Below are 21,591 nucleotides of genomic sequence, written 5' to 3'. Positions count from 1 at the left end.
AGAAAAATCTGATAAAAACAATGTCACCTTCATCTAGGATGGCCTAAGGCTGAGAAATGTGAAAGGAAATATCACTTTAATGAATCATTCACTGAATCTTTCACAGTGGTTGCCGAATTTGAATCTGACTTTTTACTTCTATTCCCAACTTAAAATAAAGAAAGAACTGTTTTCATGTTGTGTTTATTTAACTCTATATGGACCGCATTATGAAATGTGGTTCATCAAAATTAAATCTTCATAAAAACGGTACGCCTAGTTAAACCTGCAAGTGTTTAAGATTAATTTTAAAAAATTATAAAAAAATTACAATCTATAGTTAATTGGAATTCATTTGCTTGCAATCCCACCTTTTCATACAGGCAAAATCCATTATTCACTAACCGCAGTAATTTACGGTAACGATGATCTATACGAAAAGATCAAAAAAGGTCAGAAGTGTTTGCTGAGGTTTTGAAACCCAAGCTAAACAACAGGTTTGATCGAGTTCCATGCTTTTATAAAGCCTATTGGCCCTTGGTGCCGAACGTAGGGCAGACACACACATCACAATCCACAACAAAAGCACACTGGAACAGAGAAACACAATCTGAGCTATCTGTCAGTGGCAGAACATGCAGTAAATAGCTACCAGCTGAGCGGTGTGTCCTGTCTCGCATTCCTGTTTTATGTCTTGAAAACGAATAGGCAAGTAAACACAGATGATGGAAAAGCGTTGGAAGTCTCAGGGCGGGCGAGACTAAATGTTGAGCTGGCAGCTTTCAGGATTAGGAGAACTAAAAGGCATTTGTGTGACTGAGAGACTTGGGAACACAGAAAAAGGGCAAACAGAAATTGAGAAACAAAACGTTGCTTTTTAAATGCAAAGCTGAATTTTGGTTAAATAAAATACAAATTGAGTAATACAGTATGTCATTCAGGTTTACCTGTATCGGGATTCAGGCTGAACTTTCCTCCCGTGTTACCACTCTGGATACAGTACGACACCCGTCCGTTCTCACCTTGGTCCACGTCTACAGCCATGACATAGACCACGACAAAGCCGACTGGTTGGTCCTCCATCACGCTCACCACAGACGCTGAGATAAAAACAGGCTTGTTGTCATTCACATCGGTGACAAAGATGCGAGCTGTGACCGTCCCTCGACGCCGCTGACTCGCATCGGGAGCTGAATCAGTCGCTTGAACCACTAAAAGAAATGATGTGGATCTCTCATGGTCCAACATCGTCCCCAAAGACAGCACCCCTGTTGCTGGATCCAAAAACAGAAGGTCTGGAATGTTCGGCAGCTGGTGCAGGATGGAGTAGCGGATTTCGCTGTTAGGTCCACTTCCGTCTTTATCTAAGGCGTGAAAGGTGTAGACAGAAGACCCAGGTTCCGTGTTTTCAGGGACGACTATGGTGATGGGGTCTTCGGTAAATTGTGGCGCGTGGTCGTTGCGGTCTTGAACGTCAATTATCAATGTAACAAAATGACTTTTAGGAAGAGGCATGGAGAAGTCATCCACCTCGACCTGAAATGTATACCGTGAAGCCTTTTCGAAGTCAAGCTCACATGCCAAGTAAACATCACCGGTCAGGCGGTCGACTACAAAGGTGCTGTCACGGTCCGTGCTCCCGACCACGGTATATGTGATCAGGCCTGCTTCAGGGAGGGTTTGAGAATCAGGCGATCTTACAGAACCCATGATAGATCCGGGTTTTGCACCCTCCACAGATTTCAAGGTCAGTGACTGAGAGTAAGTAGACGGCGATCCTTTACTGGAGCTAAGAACCTTTAAGAAAAGACACAAATGTGATTTAGATATTATATTAAGAAGCTAAAACAACAAATTTCTATAAAAGTTTCAACGAAACTTAACAGAGACTGCGAAGACTAATGGAATCTAACAAAACAGGAACATACTGCAGCCCACATTTCTGTTGTCTTTGCTCTCGGAATGAAATACAAATCGATTTCCGGCCTTTACAAGCTCAAACAACAAACCTACAAGTATTAATCAGTTTATATGATGGGACTGTGACTGCCAAAAAAATAACACCAAATTAAAGTAAACATAATTAGACATTGAAACTGTAAGAACATTTACATTTTGCAAAGATATTTTACATTTAAAAAAAAGAATTCGACTGAAAGCAACTTCAAAGCAGGAGAATCACACCTACTAATATGGAAACATGGATGGTCTTCACAGGTGAGACGTGTTTTGATAGATATGAAAGTCTGTGTGTAAGCGTGTGTGAGAGAGAGCTCAAGTGTAAGAGAGGGATTCAGATCAGTAGACAGAGATGCAGTTAAAAAAAGTTAAAATAGTTTACCCCAAAATAAAGCATTAAGCCCGAAGAAGCAGTGGGTTACAGTGCATCTTATAACAGCTAAGGGCTGTTATAAGGGATATAGCTGTTATAAAATGCAGTGTATTTGGTTTTATTAAACGGTTATTCCATATGCATAGCAAGGTGTCATAAAATAAAGTGATATTTAGGCAACTGATATTTATGTAATGAAATCAGCCGTTATAAATCAGGGTATTTTATTATGGCTTAGAACTCGGTGATGCTCCTAAAATCACATCCATCCATCATTATCCACTTATTTTTATAAAACAACTTAGTATGAATAAAGTCTTCTTAACTATTAAGCAAAAAGAAAAACATTTTAATCGAGAAAAAAATGAAACAAAGCACATCTGAGCAAGTGCACATTAGAGCACATTACTTAACAATCTACAATTTGATCTTGTGCGTTTTCTGGTGTCATCCAATCCGAGAATCATATGATGATTTTGTCATGGGACGATACGATCTAAATTGATAAGAATGTCACTTTGGATTAATTGCAGAAGTCCCTGCGAAATTACGCAAAAATACAAAAACAGTGATTAGGGTCATTATTTCGTTTTGGTTTATTTTATTGATTGGATTTCCCGTTTCAAGCCGAAATAAGAATAAAAACAGTTTTATTATTTTTGTGCATACAGAAAAATTAAATATCGACTTTTTTTCTTTTTCCATTTGTTATATTGTATGGAATAATCAAATGATCAGATGGTACACGGACCCTCTCGACTGTCCCATTGGAAATATATAAATAACTTAGAAATAACTTAGAAATATTCGAACTATACACTATTTATATAAATGTGGCCGTTTTGGGCTGTTTAAAGTAAACCGTTTATTTGCTGTGTAAGACAGCTAGCCGAGATGCTAACTAATTTAAGTTAATTATTAGAGTTAAATGACAAACATGTCTTTTTCCCAGGGACACCCAAGGCGAACAGACACAAATCCAACCCATCCTGATACTCATCCTTGTACTGCTTGGGACCCCTTTACTTAAGTAATACAAAATTGTGAAATACACTATAGAAATAATTTTGACTTTGCTTACATGGATCCTCACACCAGCTGGTAATAGCAGGAAACCCATATGGAGAGAACAGCATTGTTTTTTTCTTGCTTGCAAGGATTTTCTTTTTGGCAAATTTCAACTTTACAACGGGTAAAGGCTTTGCTATGAGAGACTTTTTTGATGAACTATTTTTATGAACATTTGTACAAAGGACCCAGAAATATTTCTGTATTTACATTTAAAGTTAAGGCAAATTATTTGGTAATGTGTTTTTTTTTGTTAAGATAAAAACTGGTAAATTATAACAATATCACCAACACAATATTAATTATAAATTTGATTTCATGAATTTAAAATTGTAATGTACAATATTGACTATTCTGTGAATATTTATTCGGTGTAAATTTTTGTTGTTTATCAATGAACTGTTTGCTTTGCATTTGGTTGTTAGTCTTTCTGTTGTGAATAGCAAATATAAACTGTGAAATGGTACCTTGAAGCACCCAAGATGGTCCCAGACCATTTTAATAAAAGGGATCCCCAAGAAGCCATGAGGGTTCCTCAGAGAACCAACCTTCGTGAAGCGGTGCCTTGAGTTTCCCTTGAGGGTTCTGCCGGCGTGGCAATGTTAAGAACCCCAAATGGTTCCTCAAAGAACCTTTAATTTTTACAGTGTACAGCACATTGTTCAATAGGTGATGGATATCCAAATATGTGTTAAGCTGAAGAAAGAAGTCATACACATCTGGGATGGCATGAGGGGGAGGAAAATATGAGAATTAAAATCTTTGGGTGAACTATTCCGTAAAACGCTATCATTGTATCACTGTACCTTATGCAATATCCTTTGCTTTAATCCTACAGAAAAGGGTTTGGAAATACAAATGTGCCGTATGCACAGGTGCTCATGAATAAACCATAAATATGCCATGGTTAAATCATCCTTACGCACGAGAATCATTAGTGTATTGGCAGTCACGGAATGATTTTTAGACAAAATCCTCTAATGAAACATAATAGGATAAAGTAGTAATTAATCCCACATTAAGTGGTAAATGACATGTCAAGGCGTGTGCCAAAAAACATCACTGCTGTTCGCACGGCACGTTTGAACACTGATTTCTGAAAGCAGAAGTCTGAGCTTTTCAAGGTAATAAGATGTCAATTAAGATCTGTATAATTTGTCTTGGCGCATACGTGCCGATCTTAAAAAGTTGGATGGCGTAAATGTGTTTTCCATCCATTTGTACGTTAAAATGTACTACTGTTGTGTCTGTTTCCACACCATTTGACTCATTTGAGAAATATTAATTTGATCACTGGGGTATTTCACAAGAACCTCCGGTTCTTCAAAGGGCTACTGAACTGTATTACAAGTCCTAGACTTTGACACGAAATAGCAGGGAGCACAGCTGGCACATAGAGCACCGCAGCAGGGAGACAGTCACTCCTACTAGAAATGTTTTACGCCTTAAAATCACACTTAAAATGTTGCAGACAACAACAGCTAGAGGAAGGAAACTCCAGTGAAAGGGAAAAAAAGGAAGGCTGAGACATTTAGAGCATCTGAAATTAGCCAGCTGAGAGTACTTTCCCGGCATAGCTTAGGGATGGTTACAAGAATTGGACTAGGAGAGAGGAGTTGGCCATGGAAATTTGCAATGCAAGAATGCGAGCCTGATTAGGCCAGCTAGCTGATTCCATATTTCCTTTGTATGATGCCTAACCTGAGACCAGATGTAAACCTGAACCGTTACCCCGGAGAATAATTAAAAAGTACAAATGTTCATATAATGGTATGAAATAAATCATGTTGCACGTTATGAAAAGGTGACGAGTGGATTCATGTGGTGTAAGGGGTTAGATTTTTACTTACGATGAAGCAAGCGCCGACGTGGCCACAACAATTTTCTATTGCAATTTTATAGGCGCAGATAATCAAAGCAGAACATGCATTGTTAGGAAACTTGTTGGGAAAGTTTTCAAAGTATTTTGCAGAAGAATAAAAGTCCAGAGGGAATTATGGTTTTATTGCTTAAATGTGCCTCAGTTGTGCAATTCATCTGTCATCCAATGCAGTAAATGTGTATCATTTAGATCTGTAGATGTGTTTTGTCACAGCTACCAATCCGAATGTCATCGCTCCACTTTGGCTTTTAAAGAACAACAGCAAAATCTGATTTGAGACTGACCTGTATTCTCAGTGCTGTGTTGGAGCTCTGTGGAGGTGAACCTCGGTCGGAAGCCAGTATAGTGAAGCTGTACTCGGGTCTATCAGAGTGGTTCAGTGGCGAGGCAGACCGCAGCTCGCCGGTGTGAGGGTTCAGAGAAAAACGTTCTGCTCTGGGACCTACAGCACAGTACAGAGTATTACTACAGTACAGAGTATTAAACATCATGCCCTTACCCGGTACTGTATATCTAATGATAAAAGATATCGCTTTTGAAAACAAAGAAAAACACTGATGTTGTTCGCTTTGATTTTATATCATTTTGTTCATTGATAAATTCACTGGTCTTACCAGACATAGAGTAGAAAATAGCCCCATTTTCCCCATCATCTGGGTCTTTGGCTTGAACGATACCCAGCAGAAATCCAGACGGCTGACCTTCCAACACCTGCATGGAGATTTTAGCTTAATACAGGCTTCAAATCGCTCACATTATTAACTTAGCTTTGAACTTTTTTTAGCAATTTGTTTAAACATCAATGCTGAAAATGCAATTTTCTCAGTTTCCTTCATTGCAGAGTTAAAATTATTAGAACAGAAATACTTCAATGCTAGCAAAAAAGCTCCACTTTTCCTGGTTCTCAAATTCACATTGACACAGATCTTAAAGCTTTGATCTTGACAGCTGCCTTTGGAAGTTGGATACTACAACCTGCAGGTCATCATATCCACTGTATGCGTTCTTTGGAAGAGATTTAGAGGTCGATATTAGCTCTGATACCTGTAGCAAGAGCTCTCTTCCTGTCTGAGCGTGGGTGAAAGAGGGGGCATTATCGTTCTCATCCAGGACTGTAAGGAAAGCGGTGCATGTAGAGCTGCGTGGGGGGGTTCCACCATCTTGAGCCACCACAATGAGCTGGTAGCTGGACTGAAGTTCACGATCAAGAGCGAGTCTTGTACTTATTTCCCCTGACAGATAAGAAAGACAGATGAAGGAATCGGAGAGAAACAGAGAAAACGTTTACTACGGAGAAAAAGAAGACCAGACTAAAACAAGTCCAGACTAAAACAAGAGGACCCTCCAAAAGTTAGAGTAAGGTTAGAAGTGTAATGGCAAGTACAGTATGCTGCTTAATACTAGAATGGTCAAAAGATAGATGTTGTGAAACCAAGTGCAAGCACTTTATCTAAACCTTGGATTTGTAGGATCAAATATTTTGGGCCTTGTTTGGTCCAGTTGCCCCAACACACGTTCTATATTCACTCAACTCAAGTTTATATACTTCATGCACGATCACCTCCATGTTTAGTCTCAGCCAGCTCAGTTATATCCGGCGCACAAAGCATCCATAGTGAACAATGACGTTTTTCGCACCTACGATTACGGTCAACGACATGAGTCAAATTATCCAAATCGACAAACAAAAAGAGGAAAGGCTTCGAGCTAAGTACTCGAGGCACATAACAATGCTCAGCAGAAGTGCCGATGATTAGCTGAAATGTGTCGAGTATAGTCAAGTGGTATAAACTTTACCAAAAAGAAATATATATATCATAATATATATATTTTTGGTAATTGAAATCAAATAAAACATGGACCAAAATGGTATTTGAAAAACTAAACTAATAAACAAAAAAGGCAGACACACTCTGTCAGTTTAAGACTCTCTAGACTAAAGACGCATCATTTTAATCATAATATATATATTCTGAAGGTTTAGGCTGCACTAGTTAGATCAACCGGAACCAGGAACACTTCCAATAACAACTGATGCATTTGTTGCATCAAAGAGTGCAGAACAGTACTCTTCTCTCAGGCAGTCTTGTCTCATTGAGACAGTTTGCCTGGCCGGGGGGGCTGCTAGAATTTTATAGTTTTATTTCATTAACACTGCATATAGGAATTTATTGTGTGTCTGATATTTGACCTGTGTTTTGACTTGCATAACCTTTTATGTTTTGCTTATAGTCAATGTTTTCTTGTACAGCTGCTTTGTAACAATGAAAAAGCACAAATTAAAATATAATTAAACTAAATTAAATTAACATGACAACTACAAATAAAAAATAAAGGCTAATTTATAATCCGAAAAAAAAACTACAAGAAAATTTTAAAGAAAACTATAATAACTGTACTAACTTTCTTAAATATATATAATCCTATTTGATGTTGTTCTTAAATGTAAACAAGGCTTTGTAGACTATACTTATTGTTTGCTCACAAGACAAAATGTTAAAAGCTATGTGATTTGTAACTAGCCTTGTAAATCTACCACATTGCAGCATGGAAAAGTATACCAGATACAAACTCTTTGTCTGTTACAAAGCCAAAAGTCACAATGCTTTATCTTCCATTTTATTCACAGCTGGACTGTCTCGCATAATATGTAAAGCTCACCTGTGTGGGAGTTGATCTGGAAGTGTCGATCCAGATGGAGCAGGCGGTAGCTCAATCGACCGTTGAGTCCTGCATCCCTATCGCTGGCAGGCACCCTACCAAAACCAGTCCCTGCCGGCAGATTCTCATGCACCGCCAGAAATGCCCTCTCCTGGGTAAAACGTGGTGAGTTGTCATTTTCATCCATTACTGACACACGCACGGTGGCGCTACCCGTCTTCTTCAGCTGCCCGAACCCTGATGATGCCAACACTGTGAGGAGGTACATTTCTTTGGCTTCTCTATCCAGAGAGCTTTTTACAAACAGCCAACCACTATCAGACACGATGCCAAACCCTGCAGCGTCGCCGTCTGGATGCAGGTGGTAAGCCAGTGGAGCAGAGGATGTAGACGACACACCAGCGGTGATGCTGTTGTCTCTGTTTACGGCTCGCACCTGAAGGAAACGGGTGTTGAGTGGCGTGCTCTCCTTCAGTTCTACTCTATATGTTAGGCTATCAAACACAGGTCCGTGGCTGTTCTCCGCCTGCACGTGGATGACCAGCGTGAAGGTCGAGCTAAGTTGAGGAGCTCCGCTGTCTTTGGAGATAACCTGCAGGTCATAGCGAGGCATGGTATCGTACGACAAACTCCCGATCAGACGGATTTGTCCGCTGTTGCGATCGATGTTGAAGGTTCTCTGGGCACCGTTGGTGAACAGGTCAAAACTCAGAAGACCATTCCGGCCCGAATCACGGTCTTCTGCTTGCACCTTGTAGACCACTGAACCCATCCCAGTGTCCTCGGGTAGGATCAATGACTCGGATGAAGAGGGTGAGAAGACGGGTGCGTTGTCGTTGATGTCCACCACTGTAATCCGTACCCGAGTTTGGCCAAAGGCTGGGGGGTTACCGCAATGCGCCTGAACCTCTAGATTTAAGCTAGAATGGGCTTCGTGATCCAGAGGCAAGCTTGTCCTTAAAGCTCCTGTCTCAGAATCTACTGTGAAATAACCGGTTGGGTCACCGGAGCTTATTGTGTAGGAGATATCCTTCAAGAGACCTGAGAACAAAGAGGTGAATGGCCAGAGACACTTCAGTTAATACAAAAAATACAAATCCAATTGCTTTTCCAAGACATGAGAAGACAGAACACTTAAATAACCCAAAGCAAATTCTTCAAATAAACTAGAATCTGACAAACAGAATCTGTGATTAATCTATAGTGTAAATGAGGTGTGTATAGAAGTTCTGTGCCTATTTGTACAAGTGGTGCGCCATGGAGAAAAAAGCAAGATGCCGCCTTTCAGCACACATCGGTGTGACTGACACACTGAAGACTAGTTTGTGTGTTTAAAAGGGTTGAATGGGGATGTGGTGGTTAAAGGAGGGGGACCAAGAAATGCTGAGATCGGTTCACCCACCGTTCTTAGTGCTGGCCCGGACAACGCCAACTTGTGTTCCACGCAGGGCGTCCTCAGAGACCACAAAGAAGTACTGAGCTTGCTCAAACACAGGAGGTGCGACCAGTCCCACCACGATGCTGATGTTGACCCTGGCATTGGCCGGAGCGGTAAGACCACCACCATCTTGAGCTGAGATCACCATGGTAATGACAGAGTTTGCCTTCCCATGCAGAGCACGCGACAGTGAGATCACGCCTTAGAAAACACACAGCCAAAATAAATATTTCTTAAGAGTGAATTAAAACAAACAACAGCTTTTGCTATTTAAATGAAAGACAAAAGTCAACCAAAAAAAAAACAGATGGACCAATTGATACACTTCATAAGACCATATCAATTCATCAGGAACAATAAGGGAATCTATTGACTTTAATTTTGTGAATCATTAGAGATCGCATCTTAATTTCAGCTAAAAACTTGAAATGTAAAAAAAAACGTCACCTACATCTTTTAATTAACAGCAAGTTTTCAAATATTTAAATAATGGGTAATTGATAATAATGGGACTTAAAAGGAGGGCAGAAAGATCTTACCAGTATCTTTATTGAGGGTGAAGAAAGGCGAGCTCCCACCAGCTGCCGTACGGTACATAACCCTGCCGTTCTCTCCAGCATCCGGGTCATGAGCCGTCACCCTCAGAACGGAGGTTCCTGGCACGCTCTGCGTGCTCAAGCTGACCGCATAACTCAAAGGGTAAAATGCTGGTCGATTGTCATTTATGTCTATCATGTCCACCCGCACATGGGCCTCTGAACGCAGTCCTCCCTGGAAAAAGAAACATGCCCAGTTAGTTAGCAAAAGCCTTCATAAAGGAGTTTCAGGAAAGAGGTAGCTCATACGCTAAATCTGCCGACCGGACAGAATGCAATACAGTTCTTGCCACCAAACATCTTGCTCACATGGCGTCCCATATGGAGCAAATGCCATGTCAGGAAACAGCTTATTAAATATTACAATCTGCTACTCTTTAAGGCCCAGCTGCCCCCGACTGCTTTAATTTGTCCGCTGTAATTTCCTTTCATTATCGCTTAACGCTTTTCCATGTTATTCTGGGTTTGTGGTGGTGCAGGATGATAAGTTGCTACTAAACCATTCGAATACAGACAGTTTATAACTTGCATTTTTATACAATTTAAATCACTGGGTATTTACCCCATCCGCAGCTGTGATGGTAAAGTCATAGCTGGCTGGACCTTGGTCACGATCCAAGCCGGTGGTAGTACAGATCTGTCCACTGTCCTTGCCAACGGTGAACTGAGATGGGGTTACGGTGCCTGGACCAGAGCCCAGTGAGTAGGAGATGGAACCAAAGGACCCACCATCCGCATCGGTGGCTGTGACCTGGAAGATGAAGGAACGTTTTACTTCAGACTGAAGTTCAGCCAAACATCCCACAAAGCTTTAGAAAAGAAGTATGCAACTTAGTCTTAGGGATAAAAATTCAAGTCGTATATAAAAAAACTACTGTGTGTTACGCTGTAACTGCAAACAAATGTTAAAGGATACAGCCAGCAGTTAGGTAGCAAAATTGTGTCCAATTTTGTGTTGAACTTACACTTTACAGTGAAAATTAAGTAGCGATGAAGCTACAGTACCAAAACTGCAAAGTAAAATAAAGATGATTTCCTTCAAACAAACATAAACTGAATAGGCACAACAATAACCATGACACATGGCTGAATGTGAACAAAATTACAATTTTATATATGCATAAACAACAGCAGAACTGTAATTTACTAGCCTCAAACATGGGCAGTCCCCTTGTTGTGCACTAAGCAGCCTATACTATGGATTGTTTTTGGATTGATGTTCCTGCATTCAAATATTTGTTTGCTGGAGCAACCGTGCAGGTTGATGCATTGCAATAAATGTCAAAGCAAATGCCTTTATATATGAAATGACTAAAATGAAGTATATTTTCTATATATTCCAACACAACTCAACTCAGCAACCAACGTGCAAATATACTGAACAAACTGCACCTCATTTATCTCAATTGGGTCAAGCTCTTTGCATACTCCAATCCTGCAGCACATATCACTGTATATGGTGTATTAAAAATATATCTAAACTACGTCATATGCTGTCACCATCGGATGCAGAGAAGCTTATACATGCCTTTATGACATCAAGACTAGATTACTGTAATGCACTATTAGGTGGTTGCCCTGCAGGCCTATTACAAAAACTCCAACTGTTCCAAAATGCGGCAGCTCGAGTTCTTACGCGTACAAAAAAGAATGAGCATATTAGCCCGGTTCTGTCAACCTTGCACTGGTTACCTGTAAAGCATCGCATGGTTTAGCTCCTCACTACTTGAGAGAACTTCTAACGTATTATAGTCCATCACGTGCACTACGCTCTCAGGTGTCAGGTCAGTTGGTAATACCTAGAATTTCAAAATCAAGTGCAGGCGGCAGATCCTTTTCCTATCTAGCGCCTAAACTTTGGAACAGTCTTCCCTGCACTGTCCGGGAGGCAGACACACTCTGTCAGTTTAAATCTAGACTAAAGACGCATCTTTTTAATCTTGCATACACTACACTATCATAATATATATATTTCAAAGATCTAGGCTGCACTAGTTAGATCAACCGGAACCAGGGACACTTCCAATAACAACTGATGCATTTGTTGCATCAAAGAGTGCAGAACAGTACTCTACTCTCAGCCAGTCTTGTCTCATTGTTCCAAGGTTACCAGAGCGGGCAGGACGCAGTCCAAGGTTACCGGAGCGGGCAGGGCGCAATCCATTCCCAGACCTGACAAATGCTGGACGAAGGATGTGGCGACTCTACAAAACTTCAGTCGCTATTAGATTATTAATGATAATTTTAAATCTAAATTTGTTTTTTATTTTGCCTTGTTGTGCAAGCACTGTCGAGCTTGTGCAGAGGCAGCAGTTTTTGCCAGAGGGGAACTGGAATCCCCTGGTTAGGCCTGGTCTGGAGGTTTTTTTTCTCCTCCAATGGAGTTTTGGGTTCCTCGCCACCGTTTGCATACTGCTTGCACTGTTTGCCTGGCCGGGGGGGCTGCTAGAATTTGATAGTCTTATTTAATTAACTCTGCATATAGGGATTTATTGTGTGTCTGATATTTGAACTGTGTTTTGACTTCCATAACCTTTTATGTTTTACTTATAGTCAATGTTTTCTTGTACAGCTGCTTTGTAACAATGAAAATTGTGAAAAGCGCTATATAAATAAAGCTGACTTGACTTGACTATGGATGGTAGTATGTAGGTAAATGGAGAGCACCCGGAGACCTCAGCTGCTCTTAGGCCAAGTGAAGGGAAGCTACTGGCAGCTAGTGAACATAAAGACTTTCACAGATGGATAACAGAGTCTTTACTCAAGAGACAAAGTTAGATAAATAAATAAATAGATGGAGAGAGAGAGAGAGAGAGAGAGAGAGAGAGAGGTGGAGAAAACCAAAGCAGGCTTCAACAGCAACCTCTGTCCCTGTTTGCCAAGAGCAAGAACTGCCAGCTACTGTATAAATACTTTTCACTGGCAAATAAACCAAAAGTTGTCCCTATGAAAAACACTAGATTTGCACTGTTTTTTGTCTTCTGCATCTACAGTATATAACATAAATTACATTAGCGATGACGAGCCAGTCACACCGTAAAACTCAAAACTTCAAAGAAAATCATGACTTTGTTTCTAACATTTTCATTTTGGTGACTTATTGCAAATAATATTTCACATGTGTTGACACTTCACGCCCTCATTTATGCGGAATTTTAAGGCTTAATATAATTTATATAAAAACTTCACCCTCCCCACAGTTGTCATGAAGGGCAAAATTAGCTATATAGCTATGTTTTTGTATAAGGCTGTAAACATGTTTGCTCTGCTATAAAGTTGGGCATTTTAACATGGTGCTCAATGAGATGCTTTTTGAGCTAGTCTCTAGCGACCAGTCAATTAATTGCAGATTAAGTCACTTCCGTGTTGGTTTCACGAGAGAGACCGGAAGATTGCCGCTCGCTCATGACAGATGTTTGCTTCATCAGACAGTCTCTATGTCTTTGAAGTGAATTCCATATGAACCAATGGTGCAGTTTCCTAATAAAGCCACTGGGTCTATTTACCCACTTCTCAAGAACTCCCGGTTCACAGCAAAAAGATGTTCCACCTTTTAGCCATCCAGTCCTCTAAGCAAAACCTGATATTTTACAACGAAGTTGTCATTTATAAACACAACACTACCTATCTTTATTCCCCTCAAACCAGCATGACAGAAGTTGGATGCCTGAGGCCTTAACGGTGAGATCCTGAGGTAACAAACTGTGAAGCCGTTTGACCAAGGATCTGCTTCATGGATAAAGCCTTTTTCCATGAAGGCCTGGCTTGAGCAGAAAGGCTGGGATATGTCTGAGCATTTGTGGGTCTCAATCTAGTCCAAATTTAGCATTCCAGAGCGACACTGTAAGATAAACATTTCCTCTTGGTCAAAGCTCTTTTCATAGCAGTTATTGAATGCAAGATGGTCACAAAAAGAAATCACGTATTTATTACTACACTCAACACGCCATCTTTGAAACATCTGTCAGGCTGAATATAAAATACATATTTATGATAAGACTGTGAAGAAATGACCCAAATGACATAAGGCACTTAAACGCTTCAAGGTCCAAGACTAAAACCAGAAGTGGGATTGAGTTTCTTTTTCCAGCTCTCCAACAAATAAGGATTTAAATGTATCGGCTCCTAAAAGTGGGGAGAAAACCAAGCTCATAACTTCTGAAGTGTGTCAGAAAACGTGGCGAGATGGCAGGAATCCTGTTGACTGATTGTCTTTTCAGCGTTTGGGGGTCCTGAAGGGGCACCTAAAGTGCATTCGTGTATGCACACAGAAGCAGAGGGATTTTGGGGATGTACTGTTTAAGTGCCTTGCTCTGCCAGTACAATAACAGTTCATATGAAGTTTAGAAGAACCTCAATCTTGACTGGACCATAAGTGGGTCACAGTGTGCTTGGACGGATTTTGCTCTGCTTTCTCAAAATCTCAAATAAATCTTCGGTGCTTTACCTCACCATAACTCACGGAAACATGCAGACTGAGACACGCCAACTGCACAAACCCGAGCCCACAGACCCAAAAAACAACCTGCTCTCAAAGTCCACCTCACTGTAATTCAACAGATCTCTATATCTTCCTTCCTTGCAGAACAGATTTTCAGTCTTTACTACGAGTGTGGGAATTCATTTCAAGGCGTGAAAATGAGACAAGAGCAAGAACGTTGGACATGTTGCGGGGAGAGAATCGTTCCCCTGTCTCCTGCTCTCAATGTGTGAAAGATGAGAGCCGCCCCGAGTAAACCAAGCGAGACATTGGCTAGGTGAACTGTTGCTGCAGAACAAGCCAAAAGAATCCAACGCAACCTTGAGGAGTCTTGTGGTTCACCCACCATTTCACTTGACTCCTTTTCTTTGAGGACAAAAAGAAACATTCAAGTAAGCGAATACAAGATTTATATGGAGAAAGAATAAGATTGTCCAGTTCTTGTTAGTTTTAACTAATGCATTGGATCAAGTTTCACTGTGTTGGGTTTTCTCAAGGCTGCACAGCTCATTTAGCGGTTAATGTACAACTGAGAGATTTGACTGATGCTTTCCCAAGCATCACCCCAACATACGACAATGAAGGTTTTGAGTCGCTAATTGACCACCTTGGAATGAGAACGGTAAACCTTTTGTCTGCAAAGCGTCTGTCAACAAACCACTGACTGGAGGTCACTTAAGGTTTCGAACTTGCGGACAAATTACAAGTCCTCAGTTTCAGTTTATGAAATATGACTATTATAATCATAATGGCAGTTGGTAAAAACATCAAACAGATCAGATAATGAGTCATGTGGTGTAGGAAAGGTCTCAGCAAATTTCTAAAAAGTAAAGCTCTAATTTACTTGTAGGAGATGAAGATCAGCTGAGTATACTTTTGCAGTTCACACAAAAATAAATATCTGTATAAATGTATTTGTTGTGATGAACAGAGAGAAAGATATTTAGAAGAATGCTTGTAACCAAACAGTTCTTGGCCACCCTTACCTACCATAATAGGAAAAATTACAATGGTTGTCAAAAGTGCCCCAGAACTGTGCTACATTCTCCAAAATATCTTCTTTTAATACATAATAAATAATAATTCTTCCTACTATGGTCAATGAGGTCCAAGAACTGGTTGATTACAAACATTCTTCCAAATATCTTTCTCTGTGTTCATCAGAACAAGAAATGTATACAGATTTGGAAATGATGACATCATTTTTGGGCGAACTGTTCCTTAATACATTTCTTTATGTAATGTGATGAAACATTAATTTAGCTAAACTATTTGAACAAACTATCATGCAGTGTACTCACTATAAGCAAGGTAAAACATTTCAACAGATACCATTAGGTAAATCAATCAACAACTTTTTGGTAAAAGTATAGTGGCAGATTGGACTACTGTTCTTCTCAGTAGAGAACCAAAGAATATCATCCATTATCCAAGAAATCTTATATTCAACAGTGAGTTGAACTTGGCAAAGGGTCACACGGTGACTCGGTTCTGAGTCATGAGAAGGTCTCTTATACAAACATGACATGTGAGGGGGCGACTAAACTTCAATTACAGAAATCCAACTGAAACAGCACAATCTCATGTAACATGACTTTAAAAGTATAATAACAGCGCTTCAATTGCAACAATAGTGATTTTCATTAATTGTTGCAACAGCCATTGAATTGGAATTGTGGTTTAGTGGGAAAACTATAAAAGGCTAAAGCATAACAACATAAGAGCTAACAATGGTTAAATGAATAGATTATCCAAAAATACAAACAACATCATAAAGGTACCATAAAAGCAGACCGTACTATGTGCAGACTGTTGTAGAACCAAAGTGTAGTGTTTACAGAAGACACTAAATAACCCCAATAAAACACTTCACAAAGTCTGAAAGTGACTTCACAACATTATTTAACTTGACTAAACATGAAAAGTCAATAAATAACATAGAATCACTAGTAAGGAAACATTTAATTTCGGCAAACACAGACGTATACAGTCACTCTGACTTACAAATACGAAACAAAACAAACACCTCACATTACGCTAACCATAATATGCTGTACTATCATTTACAAAACAGCAATGATGATTTAAACAATTACAATTTGAGCTGAGTTAGATTAATAATCTCAAACACAATTAAATGGCAAGAAGACTTCTTCCTCTGAAGTTCTCTCTTGAAACTCCCCAAAGCATTTAAATATTTGTTCAAAAAAATGAAAGAAACCGATTTATCGATTCGAGTTAAAGCTCAATGGTATCAAGTCCAAATGCAGCATTTGACTTATATATTTTGTAGCAAAATAAATATGTAGTTGTGCCCATAGATATAAATAACTAGATGCCATATTGGAATGGTGCGAGCCGGTCCATTAACACTCAAAATCAAGCTGACTCTGTTAAAAAACATATTTATTATTGTGTAAACTCAAACATTATATCTGCTACACTAACATGTGACGACAACGAGAGGTTATCCAATTTTTCGGGAATTTAAATCCCTGTGGATTGACGTCAGTGGACCATTCCAAGATGGTGAACATTGGATACGTCCCCTAGAGCTCTTAAATGAGGCATCTAGTTATATATATATCTATGGTTGTGCCTTGTTGACAAGCAGAAAATAGGTTATACCAAACAGAAAGAATAAACAGAGACAAAAAGGCCACAATTTCAAAATAAAAGACATGAGCAACACAGGACATGACAATAAATTATGTAGTTTACAATGATCTAAAGCAGTCAGAAAGTGATGCATGGGAATGAGATTTTACATTTATGGAAAATTTCTAGTGTTTTTCATTCCCAAATGAAAGTGATTTGCAACTGATTTTACTGATATATATAAAAATGCTATAGTACATAGTATAAGTCCTACACAAAACAAAACCCTCTCCGAAATCTAGATAAAAGTCATATTAACCACGACTAAAATGTATATCAACAGTCTTATAGGCCACAATATGGCTTTCATATTTTCAATCCGGTGCTATATCTCATTCCAATCCATAGAAGGACAGATAAGAGATCAATCAGAAAACAGCACATTCTTTTCTCATACAGACAGATTCAGACGTTGCCAAGCACACCCTAAACACGCTACACTCCCAATAATTTCAATACAGCATTTTATTGGAGCTATCATTCACATCATATGACATCAGACAGATGAAAACAGCACACTGATGGACGATTCACAAACCCACAGGAGGAAATATACAGGAAAGCAGACTGATTGAAAAATACAAACATGAAAGGAGGCTCGGGATGAAAATAAACTCAAAGAGGTGGAATGAAGTTGAAAGAGATCAATGTGACTGAGAGACAGTGTTGAAAGGACAATGAAACAGATGATTATATTTACAGACATATTTAAATGTACATATACAAAGACATGCTATGAGTTGTTACAGCTGTTTATCTCTCTCTCTCTTTCTTGGCATTACTTCACAGACATGTGGAGTTGAGGGAGATACCTCCTGCAATTTTCTGACCCTCTTGACCGACAGACGGAGTGAAACTACACATCTCTCAAGGTCATTACTGTTACACAGATAAAGGAATTTGACATGTAGGCAAACACACTGAGGATTGGAAATAAAAATCTAGCAATTGACATATTGAGTGCATGAAATACGAGTACATTTTTACAAATAGGGATGTTACTTATGACGTAAAAAGGCTTTATAATTTCATGAATATATTTTCACTTATTAACATACATAGAATTTTATGCAATACATAGTTCTGCTTTTTATCTATTACTTAGCTCAATATTGTTGTTTATCAACATGGTTTTCCCCTCTTGCATCCAGAAATGACACAATCACATTTTCCAATGCACAACCTCTCTGTCAAAGCAGCCAACAACTTAAACCCAGACAGAATCATTTCAGGTGCAACATAAATAAATGTATTGCCATGCATTGCTCACCACAGTATGTCCACTTGGACAAAACACCAAATAACACAACACAGACACGTGTTATGATACATACCAGATGCATTCCCTTCATACTACATTTTTTATGACACCCTTTCAAGTGGCTGGCAATAACTCCAGAGGTCATGGCAACCTGCATCTACTGCAACATCACGCAATAGATTAAGCTGTCAACAGGTTCAATATGACGGTATTAGCAAACATCACTTCTGCATATTTCCTTTGAGTAATGGATTAGTATGACATCATTAGAGGTCGTCCACATCTGTGAAGTATGTGGCATACTCCAGATGTCCATTAAAACGGATCTGCGGTATGGCTGTAAAACATCATATAGATGTCGAGATCACCGAGAGGCCTAATTAGATCTTTATGCAAGGGAGCTGTGGTTCATCCCAGAGCTTCACTGATACAACCGCCCGCCAGGCCGGGATCATGGTGAACTGTCTACAAATAATCTTGGGTGAATCCGCTAAACGGTTGCCTTGCCTTAGAGTGTGGCATGACAGCATTAAGTCTCATTCGATAGCCACAATCAAGATCAACCATGTGATAGATGTGCTTGTATAGAGAATGTGGAGCTGATGTCACGCAGTGTTGCATGCTGGGTGTCGCGGCCATATTTGTAGGTGGTAGCGGCTACATTCTGCTAGTGAGTTCAGTTCCGTTTGACTACGAAGAAATAAACATGATGGGTCTGTGTTATAAACTGCAACAGCAAGTCGCACAGTCATTTAGGACAGACACTAGACAACGGAATATGATTTATTTAGTTTTCCATGTTTTTATTTAATTTAATAATTTTTTCTTAATTTATTTCTTTTCTTATTCTATTCTATTTCTATTTATTTCACTTCCTGTGACTTTATTTTTCTATCAAGGCTCATGTTCAAGAAGGCCAGTTGGAGACTCCAAAAGGCCACTTGGTAACCAAGTAAAAAAGGGTTGAAACGAACTAGTTACATGTTTCGAGCTCTTATCATATGCAAACTCGATTGTGTTTCACAGGCTTTTGACTATAGTACAGTAATCCAGTGCAAATTATGTCAGTATTACATAGCGTACTGTAGGCATGAACATTGCATGCAAAAACCGGATAAGGTGTCGGTTTCTGAAATAACACAGACTGGAGCTTTTCATCGTTGGCCTTGTCGGTGACCGGGAGTGGAGGCAGCAGGTACTTTCAGCTGAGGTAAGGTGCAGATTTTTGGCAGGAGATCAGACGGGGGGCAATTCAGCACAAGAACGACTAATGACACCAGGAGGACCAGAGCAGAAGAACTATATGGTTTCCCTTTCTCTCTCATGTCTCCATAACTGTGAGCGTTTGTCTTTCATCTGGCTCCTGCAGCTGGAGGTGATTAAGGCCCCAAACCATGTACGGAGAGAAGTGATAGATTGGACATCTCAAAGAGGAGAAACAGAGACAGTGGGGTTAATGGCTGTAAAAGGAGTTACAGGCCCAAAACGAACATGGGGATATGCTTTTAAAGAAACCTATATATTTGAAAATAGATTGGTTGACCTTTTGTTTTACACTAGATTTTATTTTGAACTCCACAAATTGGTCATTGGCGTAATATGCATAACTGCACCTATACATTTTGAAAAGCGTTAGATCGAATTACTGGTACAAGCAGGTCATCCATAATAAAGATTGTCTAACAGCTGTCTCAGTCTACCCTAAGTGACCTCTGCAGGGTCTATTTAAGCTCAAAGTGAGCAGGAAGCCTACAGTATCTGTCAAAACTAGGAACCGTGCCACCTCTGACAGATCCCCCCATGAGAACGTGTAGACCAAGTACTTCTTGTGGACATTATAACTGGAACAATAAACATGCCAAAAGCACCTCTGGAAACGCATGCGGCTCGAACCCTCGCACTGACCCCATCACACCTCGCGTGTTTCTCTATAAAGAAGCTCTGCGCTGGACTCCCAAACACTGTCACTTACATGGACTCTCTGTTTGTTTTTAAAAAGCCAAGTGAAAGACACGTCTCTCTTTCGCTGTCACACGCATTTAGTGTCACGTTTTTTCAGAGGATTTTAAAAGTAAAGTATCTGTATTTAATAATATGAGTATTTTTACTTTGGAAAACTTTAATTCACTACATAAAGTGTTGTGTTTTTTACTTTTAATACTTGAGTCCATTAAAAATCTAGTAAGTAAAATGTTTGGACAAAATACTTCAGTAAAAGTAAGAGAAAAGTAGATTTTCTATGTACTTTATGTACTTATTAAAGGTAAAAATATTCATGAAATGTAACAGAGTGAAAAGTATATGATATATCTTTATAATGTAATAAAGTTAAATGACTAAATTACTACTTAAAATGCACTTGAGAGTCAAAATACTTCAATACTTGCCACTTCCGTTTTTTTTTCAGAAGACAAAATGATGTGGCTAAGATCTTTGAAAACGGCTAAATATAAATTAAATGCTGTATATACTTTTTATATACATTATATATTTATATAAGTCCACTATGAGGGGCAGTGGTGGAGTTAGTCTTGACATTTATGAGGGTATAATATTTCTGTGGGTTGTAAAATCGTTTAATACAATTTCTTACTAAACATGTGGTTTAAATGAATCTCCATGTTTATACCACAGCTTTTATGAGGCCACAGAAATCACAAACAGAGATATGAGACTACATCTCATGTGGCAAATAAACAATTTATTCTGATGTGTAAAACATTCATGCTTTTGTTTATCTTCATGTCTAAAACCTTTTTAGTTAAGACAACATTGACCCTTTAATGTGTTCCTTTAAGCTTGTTATAAGTCGGTAAGTACTTATAATAACTTATTATCACTGCACATAAGACATCAGTATCAAGACAAAAGCATACAATGAGTTAAAAAAACAAAATAAGGAAGAACAGAAGATAACAATGGCTTTTTTTTAAAGCAACACATAAACACAACACATAGTTTATATCTGAGGTAGCTCTTAAGAGACACGTGTTCTGTGGTAACCTCTTTTAAAAAGCCAGGCATGACATCACAGTGGTGACAGGCTTCTGGACGAATGAGATGTTGGCTTTGACTGGGAGTTTTAGCGAGCTACACTGTTGACCGCTCCCAGCGTGACTTGAAAGCTAAGAGAACAATACACCCGTTACGACTATCAAGTCTGTTTATCATCTCAGTCTCAATAATTAAATCTTTAGTTTTCTACTAATATTTTATATATTTCATGCATATTTAGA

At 39.2% G+C, this 21,591-nt stretch overlaps 1 protein-coding gene across 1 annotated transcript in view; it reads right to left on the bottom strand.

Annotated features, from left to right (window-relative positions):
- The window catches only part of dchs1a (dachsous cadherin-related 1a), a gene marked incomplete at its 5' end in the record, with an annotated part of 78,506 nt that overhangs the window by 12,564 nt on the left and 44,351 nt on the right, over positions 1 to 21,591 (bottom strand). Inside the window, 8 exons of the mRNA XM_079482310.1 lie at positions 927 to 1,776; positions 5,546 to 5,703; positions 5,876 to 5,972; positions 6,306 to 6,493; positions 7,923 to 8,963; positions 9,325 to 9,561; positions 9,900 to 10,131; positions 10,519 to 10,707. Of these exons, the coding sequence (XP_079338436.1) occupies positions 927 to 1,776; positions 5,546 to 5,703; positions 5,876 to 5,972; positions 6,306 to 6,493; positions 7,923 to 8,963; positions 9,325 to 9,561; positions 9,900 to 10,131; positions 10,519 to 10,707 (2,992 nt within the window). The remainder of the gene's footprint in view (positions 1 to 926; positions 1,777 to 5,545; positions 5,704 to 5,875; positions 5,973 to 6,305; positions 6,494 to 7,922; positions 8,964 to 9,324; positions 9,562 to 9,899; positions 10,132 to 10,518; positions 10,708 to 21,591) is intronic.

This window comes from Barbatula barbatula (assembly GCF_947034865.1).
Source record: "Barbatula barbatula genome assembly, chromosome: 19".
Taxonomy (NCBI): Eukaryota; Metazoa; Chordata; class Actinopteri; order Cypriniformes; family Nemacheilidae; genus Barbatula; species Barbatula barbatula.
The sequence above is the reverse complement of the archived record's forward strand: the minus strand, read 5'-3'. Positions and strand labels throughout refer to the sequence as shown.